The 9,100-nt window shown below is 40.8% G+C and overlaps 2 protein-coding genes across 8 annotated transcripts in view; one reads left to right on the top strand and one right to left on the bottom strand.

Moving 5' to 3' along the window:
* Positions 1 to 1,423, bottom strand: LOC135700612 (LETM1 domain-containing protein 1). 2 transcript variants are annotated; one of them, XM_065221164.1, is made up of 3 exons: positions 1,209 to 1,423; positions 735 to 1,115; positions 1 to 675 (listed from the first exon to the last, which is right to left on the bottom strand). In XM_065221164.1, exons 1-3 carry the CDS (start codon positions 1,319 to 1,321, stop codon positions 57 to 59), a joined length of 1,113 nt encoding a protein of 370 aa, XP_065077236.1. In that variant the 5' UTR covers positions 1,322 to 1,423; the 3' UTR covers positions 1 to 56. The 2 variants fall into 2 exon arrangements, with proteins under 2 accessions (XP_065077236.1, XP_065077238.1); XM_065221166.1 differs by having other exon boundaries at positions 735 to 1,112.
* A 6,250-nt stretch (positions 1,424 to 7,673) lies between these two features.
* LOC135700614 (uncharacterized) overlaps positions 7,674 to 9,100 on the top strand; it is a 127,535-nt gene continuing 126,108 nt past the window's right edge. The window contains exon 1 of one of the 6 annotated variants that reach the window (XM_065221174.1): positions 7,674 to 7,761. The gene's annotated coding sequence lies outside the window, so the exon portion shown is untranslated. Of the gene's footprint in view, positions 8,302 to 9,100 lie in introns of all 6 variants that reach the window. The other 5 variants (XM_065221173.1, XM_065221172.1, XM_065221171.1 and 2 more) reach the window with 5 other exon arrangements.

The following is a 9,100-nucleotide window of genomic DNA, read 5'->3' as shown; positions in this document are numbered from 1 at the left end:
TAAAACATAATAATAATTCAACAGCTTCCCTTCGTAGCGGTAAATGGTATCCATTTTCAATGGATGAGTATCCAATTGTTGGGGTGGTTATAGGAGAGCAGAATCGGAAGGTGCAGAAAGAGGCTAACGTTGTCTTGGTTAATGATTAAGGACACTTTGACCCATTCGTTCAACCAATCGATCATGCTTTCGGTGCTCAAATTGGTTGCGTTCAAACCTCGAACGAAACACGCATGCTTTAGCGATTCAACCGGCATATTGTGCACTCCACCTTCCCGTTTGATTGCCAGATCCATGTGGTGCACAACGTAGGCTCGTTCCGACAGACGGTACCTTCGCATCAATCCCGAATTCAAGTCATGAAGCTTGCACAGATATTTCAAATGATTCGACGTAAGGTTGTTCAGGTGGAATGGAGCCCTTTTAAAAAGGTCCTTCACGTCCAGGATCTCGTCTGACGTCGGGTGAAGACCGCTGCCAAGCAATCCCAGAATGTTTCCGAATTTCTCACAGTAGGGGTCATCGATCTTCTTCAAAACGTCCAGCTTTGACTGCATACAGCGAAAAACTCGTCGATTATATTGTAGCCTCTGCTTCAGATCCTGTTGGGCAAAATCTAGTTTTTGTTGTATCGACCAAAAATGAGGAGTTAGAAAAGTTCGTGGATACATGTATCTGTGTAAAAGAAAAGAATTGTAGTATTTCCATTAGAGAAAATCAAAGAGAAATCTTACGCCAATGGGAACACCACGTAGTTGGCAAACGGCAGCGCCGAAACCAACAGGACTGGGGCAACTTTCTTCATGTCCCTCGGCATCTGGTAGTACAGCTCGATCTCCTTCCGGGTCAAACATCGTAGATCATTATCATTAATAAACACTATTTTAGTGATTTTGACTAGCTTTTTCATGTCGTTGAAAAATTCCTTCACTCCTACCAGAAATACACGGTAGACGTGCATAGCGGAAGGGAACTTCTTCTCAAGGACCTTATCATAGTTTTTAACGTAGTCAAAAAACCGGGAGAACACGTAGCCCTGAACATTCCGTTTAACATTCTCTCGGCTGTACTTGACTGCGAGCTTTTCCTTTGCGTTCGGAGGCTGTTGCACGCTTCTGGAAGAAGAATGGCGTATTATCACAACAGTTACTCGTATTTTGATTTGATTATCACTAGCTGCTCCTCTAATCAGCTGATCCGCCACTTACCCATCGTTCCTTTTCTGCTGATCCTGGTGGCAAAAACGATAGCAGACCAATGTTGTCTGCTTATGGACGAGCTGTTGCTGCCGGCAAATGCTTCTTAGCATAGATAGCGACATTACAGGGCTCGTTTACAAGGAAAAACAGTGCGAGAATCCTCCGAATTACATCATTTTTACGTCTAGTCAAAATACGGGATCACACGAAGCTAACAGCAGCCGCTAGAAATCTTGAATGTTTTCGCAAAAGTGTTTTCGTCTTCCGAAGATTTTGACGTTTTCGATACTTCAAAAAAGTCTAATAAGAATCGTAGGGATGCTCACTACAGCAATGCAAGCGAGTGCCGATATTTTAGTCAGCGTTGCCAGATTGTTCTCCAGCTTATCGGTATCGAACGTTTAACACGATGCCTCCGGTAAAATGTGTAACAGCAAACTTGCAATGTTTGAAAAATCTCAGCCATTTATTTACAAATTTCAAATCTATTGGCGCCATTTGGAACTACATACTTAACATATTTATTCGGTTTCAGTAGATTTAAAATCTATTGATAAGCTGCTGAGCAATGAACGTCTGTTCATTGGGAAATTTTCAGATTTCTCTCCAACAGGTTAAATCTGCCATCGATAAATTGAAATACACCACATCACCTAGCCATGATGGTATTCCGATGCTATGATTCACCCTCTGACTCAACTGTTCAACATTTCCTTGCGTGAGCGTAAATTTCCCTCCAGCTGGAAAACTTCCATTATATTTCCAGTTCACAAAAAGGGCGATAAGCGTAACATTGAGAACTATCGTGGAATAACTTCACTGTGCCGAAGATTTTTGAGATCATAATCAACGACATGCTGTTCACCTCATGCAGGAATTATATTTCTTCAGATCAACACGGATTCTATCCAAAGAGATCGGCATCTACGAACCTCGTCCAGTTCACTTAATTTTGCTTGCGTAAAATGGATTTTGCTTGAACGACTTGAAAGACTTAGAATTTCTTCAAACTTGACCTGCTGGTTTAGATCTTATCTTACGGACCCGGAGACTCATTGTGAAGATTGGACGTGAATGTTCTGCACCGTTCACCAACATATCAGGTGTGCCACAGGGGAGCAACCTGGGTCCCCTGCTGTTCTCAATTTTCATCAATGAGTTATGTAAAGCACTGCCCCCTGGCTGCCGCTTATTCTATGCTGATGACGTCAACATTTACAAGCAATTAATAGACCATTTCGCTGAGTGATGCTCCAGAAATAGGCTTACACTAAGCATTTACAAATGCAACGTTATCTCGTTCCACAGAAAACAGAAGCCAACAACACTACAACATCGCCCAGCAGCCTCTTGACCGTATTTATCAAGTACGGGATTTGGGAGTTATCCTTGATTCTGCGCTAACCTCCAGTTTACATTACTTCGATATTATCTCCAGAGCTAACCGACAGCTTGGATTCATCTTCAAGATAGCCAACAAATTCCGTGGCCCTCTCTGCCTTCGTTCGTTATATTGTTCTCTGGTACGGTCGATACTGGAATCAAATGCTGTAGTTTGGTGCCCGTATAAAAAAACGTGGATTGCTAGGATCGAAGCGATCCAAAGGAAATTTGTAAGGTACGCCCTTCGTGATCTTAACGATTTTAAATTGGCTCACTACACAGCAAAACAAAACAAATTATAATATCGATCAATGTAATTCAAGCTGATGTATGAAATAATGATGTAATAGCAAAAAGCAGATACAATATTACATCAATGGATGTAATTTTGTTCGCAAAATCGATGTACATCATAAAACGTTATATTACACAACCGATGGATTGACCTGGTTGCAGCAGTTTGGATGTAATAATCAACAACTTTTTTTTCTGTGTACTTGACTAGCCTATTGGTGCCAAGCAAACGATTAACGTATCCCATTATAGTCGAAATTCTAGTACTACACTATGTTTGTTTTGATTTGCTATGAAAGTTCGTTAGTTTCGAATTGATTGTTGGTACCATCGAGTACCTGCTTTTCAAAATTTTAAGTATAGCAAAAAACTCAAGATATAAAATTATAACATACACACTTAATCTAGCTCGGTAAAATCTCCAACAGCCGATTACCTCGGCATTTACTTTTGCTGATATCTCTGCAAAATATCTGTTTGTTAGCTGATATCTCAGCAAAATCATATTTGCTTGCTGAGTCTCGGCAATTGTTTTATTGAATCTCAGAAAAATAAATTGCAGAACTACTCGGCTGTTGGAATCTCGGCCGAAAACATTTAAGTGTGTATCTATTTAGATTTTTAGATTACATGTTTTGACATTTTCTTTTCTTCTCTTTGTTACGTGACGCAAAGCTTTACTAGTCCTCCCCTATGTAACAATTTGTAGCGCTATAGGTGACCTCCTCTCCCCTATAAGCGTTACGTATTTTATGGACGCTGCATTGCAGCAGATTTTTCACCTTTTCGATGATCACGCACTTAAGTTTGGCGGATCGATTGATCGCGCACCTGTGTATCGAGTCAAGATGACCCCGATAAAATGCATTTGGCCACCGTCAGCCAAGAATGGCGCTGATTGAGTGAATTCGAGTTTCCGTGATCAAACCTAGACAAATACCTACATGAAAAGTGTTTGATCCGAAGTTTGACCAATGTATCGTATATTGTTTGCTCGTATCATTACAGATAAATAGCAAGGACCTGAAAAGATATCACGTGAAATGGGAAAGCAAGGTAAATACGTTCGCATGATAAAAAGTTCCACATGGGGTGACAATCACACTGACCAGACCATAACCGCATTAACGGACAACCGAGAAACCCCAAACAGCGTCAGTGACGTCGATGAATCGTCCGACGCCTCAGGTAGTGACGAAGACCGCAGCGATGAAGGAGGCACTGGTTCGCACGATGAATCGATTCCGTATTCGTCCGGATCTCCATCGGGTTCATCGAGCTCAAAGGTAACCAATCGTAAAGACGCAATGTCAAGAGAATCGGAACGCGCAAGCAATGCCGCCCAGATCGAACGAATCGAAAAGGTGCTCGAGAACATAAACGTCGCCTTGAATCACTTCCAGGTCCAAACCACAACGAAACGACGATGCTTATAATAGCTGGGGATTTTCAAAAGACGTGAACACCTCGGTGAACACGTGCTGAAATGAAAGTTCTTCCTCTACACACTTAGATTTTTGTGAAGATGGACACCCTCGAGCAGCTCGGCATTTTATGTTGATGGATATCAGTGAAAAACTTGCAACATTCAGCAAAATTTATGTTTCTTCTTCTTTTCTTCTTTCCTTTATTTAACGTCGGTCTCTGCTCCGCAATCTAGTGCCAATCACCGACGGACATCGATTGCCATCCATTGACGGCAATCGAATGTGCAGGAAGGCAGCTTCCACACCTGCGTAGGATATCGCAGTGGGTCATCATTTTCTCCCATACTAATTTGACGAAAATCCCGAACAGAATTGAAATCGTTCTCGCGACCTCTTATAGTACGTTCAGATTGCAGAGTTATAGTTATAACATGTTATAGCGCTATCTTGATGGTGGTTTCTGTGTTGCAATTATTTGACAACCGTTATAACATGTTATAACTCTCCAGTCTGAACAAGGCATTAACGTTGACCAATTTAGCTGATTCTTTGCACAGTTGTTTGTTTTTGTGTTATGAACTGAACTAGGAGGTGGCCTATCAAAAATATCATTTTTTTTCCAGAATGAAACACCCTAGTGTTGATGTATAAGTCCAAATTGTAAACGATGCTTGACGAAGTTCAATATGAACTACCCAACAAACAATTTTAGCTTCAGACTAGCTTATACAGGCAAAAATTAGCTGTATAAGCCAATTTTTGGCTGTATAAGCTAATCTGCAGTTAAAATTGTTTATTGGGTAGTTCGGTTTATGGTAGTTGCGCGGAATGTCTTCCGTCGATTTGAGATAAACAAATGTTCTGATGTATGTAGTCGATTTTTGATGTGCATTGGCAAGCCTTTTCGTGGCCAATAGTTAGGTTCAACGCTGCAACGCAACGAATGATGGAATTAATGATGGGACGAATGATGGGACGAATGATGGGACGAATGATGGGACGCCTCGTGGAGGTTCTACTTGGCTTCGGAACATTTTCTCAGCGGTAAATAATAGGGACCAAGAATGAGGAACTAGAAATTGTCTCTTGGGCCTGGTTTTGGCCAAATCAGTAACGGATTCGGAAAAGTCTCACCAAATTCTACCAGCTACTCAATATTATCCAAAGCCATCACGAAACTTCCTTCTCTCATTCTTTGCGAGTATGCGACATCTTCACTCTTCTTCTAAATTGTCTTAATGCACTTCACCCAGGTTTTTTACACATTCACGGGTACCTACGTTTTGCCCGCGAATCGGTTCCAGAGGATTCCCTCCTCGACACTTAATTTTTTGGAAATTCATTTTTCGGAATGGGTTTCCCTCGACTAGGACACATTTCCTAAGATTTTTTCCTTAATCACGAGCACTAAAATATACTTTTGAAATCATCAACCGCGTTTGAAACTTCATATAATCATACAAATATCCAGGCTTGCATTGCTCATTACAGCTAAAATGCTATTTTTAGTTATTATAAAACAATGGGATACTATAATGATAATTTTTATTTGTAAGATGCAAGAAGAGGCGGTAAAGATTGTATTTGACACATAAAATTTGTCAATTTTGCTTTCAGAAGGTCACAACTAGCGTTTAGCTGTAACGATGAGCAACGCGATGAGCGAGCAATCAGCGATCATAAAATCGCTAGTTGTGACCTTCTGAAAGCAAAATTGACAAATTTTATATGTCATATACAATCTTCACCACCTCTTCTTGCATCTTACAAATAAAAATTATCATTATAGTATCCCATTGTTTCATAATAACGAAAAATAGCATTTTAGCTGTAATGAGCAATTGCAAGCCTGCAAATATCCCGAGCTGCTCTCAGCAAAAAACCTAAGTGTGTAGGAGGAGTGGAACCAAGCAGCCAAGCTGCGACCAGGCTTGACGGAACCGATCTGTTACACGACCTTCGTAACGAATATACAAAACTACCCTAGACCTTTGTTCTTTGACAGATACTGCTGCAGAATATGAGGTATTTTCGAGAATATTCGGTGAATCAGCTGTTGTGTTCGGTAGTTTAAATACAATCCAGCCGACGAAGATTTGTTTGTGCGTCCGCCACTGTAAAGTGGACTGAGGAATAGTGAGGTAGTCAAGCAGGCCAAAACCAACACACTTAAATTTTTTCGCCGAAATTCCAACAGCCGACCAGTTTTGCAATTTATTTTGCTGAGATACAGTAAAACAATTGCCGAGACTCAGCTAACAAATAACATTTTGCTGAGATATCAGCTAACAAACAGATATTTTGCAGAGATATCAGCAAAAGTAAATGCCGAGGTAATCGGCTGTTGGAGATTTTACCGAGCTAGATTAAGTGTGAACGACACACAATCGGATAGAGGAAAATTTCCCCTACCTGTTCATTTTGTTGGTTTGCGTTTGCGGGCTTTGATTGACGAGAAAATGGCCTTACAAGGTTTGTTTACAAAATGAATTTGAGGCCTTTTTAAGTGTTGGGTTTGATATGTTTTCTTATCGACTCTGGTGCAGACGTCAATGTCATTAGCAGAAATGACTAACTGCGTTTGAAGCAAGAAGTTCGTTCTGGAATGGTAACGATCTAAATAACCAAAAAGCCGATTAAGAGATTACATGCTTATGGTTTTCGAGAACCACCAAAGTAACATTTCAAGTTTTATTGTGGTTTTAATGCAGTCTACAAGCCTAAATCATGGTCAACAGAACTCTCATGAAACCCAAATTGTTACTTGGCCAATGATCATCCAATGCACATTTAATGCGAAAATAACAGTATCAGACTCCTTGAGGTCAACCGTATGGCTAGTGACATGGGACTGCTACAACTTGGAAACGCTATCAACAATCAAACATCCAGGAATGTAGATCAATTTCCTAAAATGCCAGGCGTAAAAGTCAGATGCACCATTGACACAACAATTCCACACAGTGTCTTCGGAGCACTTATTGCTATCATCACAATTGCTTATGAGCTCAGTGGTGCGGAGTAAAAGAATCTTACATTTCCCTGTTGGATTTAAGAGTAGTACCACATCCCACATAATAGTCACCCTATTTAGTAAAGCTGCTATGCGAAGCTAATTGAAGTTTCACCAACAAAGATTCAAACTCGGAGCACACGGGCACTGGGTTTTCTGAGCGCAGTAAACCAAACTCTCGTCCTGGTTCTACACTGACACTGACCCCTTATTTAGGTCTGGAACGTTTGTTTGCAATATTTTTGCTCTCTGTCGTAGCGGTCGTAGCTGCTATGCTCTGCTCTCCTACTGTTTTCCACTTATTCCCACGAAACACATCTCACAGGCGACGATTTTTCCTTCAGTTCCAATCGAGACGCCGCGCATTATAGACGCTTTTAGAAAACGGGCGTTTTCCTCCCACTTGGGTGGTAAAGTGCTGCTTGCTGCTACCAGTATTAAAGGTGTATGTGTGAGTGTGTGCAAAGAAAAAGCTTGAGGTATTAGGATGGGATGCAACATGCAGTTATTGATGCTGTGCGAGATTGATTGTGAATGATTTCTGAACGATTCACGGCATTATTCCAATGAAATTCGTCAGAGCTATCGTGAATCAAGACGAGGAAAGTGATTTCCCGAACAAACCTCATTCGTGAAGTCAGTGAAGGAAACGCAATGGATATGACTCCTAATCATGCTCCCCTTCCACCGCGACTGCAGTATGTGTAGTGTTGTGAGTGTGTGAAATATATGTTTATTTACATTCAAGCTAGTGTATGTTACTAGAAAAGCTCGGAGAATGGGACATTGAGCGTTCAGAGGAGTACGCGAAGTGAGACAAGGCTAATTTTTGCCCTTTAGCAGCCATGCAGAGCGAATCCAGAAATGGGATGGGTTTAGCTAGCTTAAACACTATGGGACACTAATTCGCTGTTTCAATGTATACATACCAAAATACTACACCCAGCCATGCAGGAAGCTGCACGTTGCAGCATAAGCCGTGGGAGTAGGTACCTGTCTGAGTTGTTATTTCTTACCACCTCTGGAGGTCGATTTCCCTTAAAAAAAATACAGGAGCACAGTGACAGTGGGACCATGTATTGCAAACTCAGCATGGCACAGCTGGAATCACACTGTCAGCATTCAGTGCTTCCTGTAGAGAGTTAGTTTTTAACTCTATCATTCATTGTGACGCAGAAATATATAGGCATTGAACAAAGTATTCCGTTTGAAACTGAAAAGTGGTCGATTGAATAAAAACATAAATCGAAACAGTGCGATGTGATTGCTCATGTGTAAAAAAGAGGAATACAATTTAATTTCAGGGCAACAGCTAGCATAGCACTCATCACAAATTATCACGACCTAAGACTCTTCCTTTTCCCAGTATTTTCTATCATGGGAAGTCAAGATAGGGTTAACTACCCCATTTCCGGCATATTAAGCACAACCCGCACCTATTCTTTCTTAATCTAGCGTAGTTTAGCACCAAACGGAATGTTATTATTACTGATGGCTTCCAAATTTATTTACCTTTCCATACGTACCGTAAGATTTGATAAAGAGAAACAAATTGTTGAGATATTATTAAAAGTCTAACACTGCTTCTTGACGCCAAACTCGGCCTAACGCATTGAAACGCCAATGAATTCACTTCGGTTTATCGGATGAAGATAAAGATTTATTCGGTCGGAGCGCTTCATTTGTATTTGATGGGTGCAAACATTCATATCACACGTTCTTGTTGACTTCGTTCGGTAGATTTTGAACAGAATTATCGTACCAAACGCATCATGGATTTATTT

The sequence above is a fragment of the Ochlerotatus camptorhynchus genome, unplaced genomic scaffold, assembly GCF_037179485.1.
Source record: "Ochlerotatus camptorhynchus isolate MF236.1 unplaced genomic scaffold, CSIRO-AGI_Acam_v1.1 ptg000139l, whole genome shotgun sequence".
In the NCBI taxonomy this organism is placed as follows: domain Eukaryota; kingdom Metazoa; phylum Arthropoda; class Insecta; order Diptera; family Culicidae; genus Ochlerotatus; species Ochlerotatus camptorhynchus.
This window is presented reverse-complemented; position numbering and strand designations above follow the sequence as displayed.

What these genes read in the sequence shown, in the direction of transcription:
- LOC135700612 (XM_065221164.1), bottom strand. Translation starts at nt 1,321, where the DNA reads ATGTCGCTATCTATGCTAAGAAGCATTTGCCGGCAGCAACAGCTCGTC. An exon ending in CAGCAGAAAAGGAACGATGG is followed by an intron (nt 1,116 to 1,208) that starts GTAAGTGGCGGA and finishes TTCTTCTTCCAG; the next exon opens with AAGCGTGCAACAGCCTCCGA. An exon ending in TACGTGGTGTTCCCATTGGC is followed by an intron (nt 676 to 734) that starts GTAAGATTTCTC and finishes TCTTTTACACAG; the next exon opens with ATACATGTATCCACGAACTT.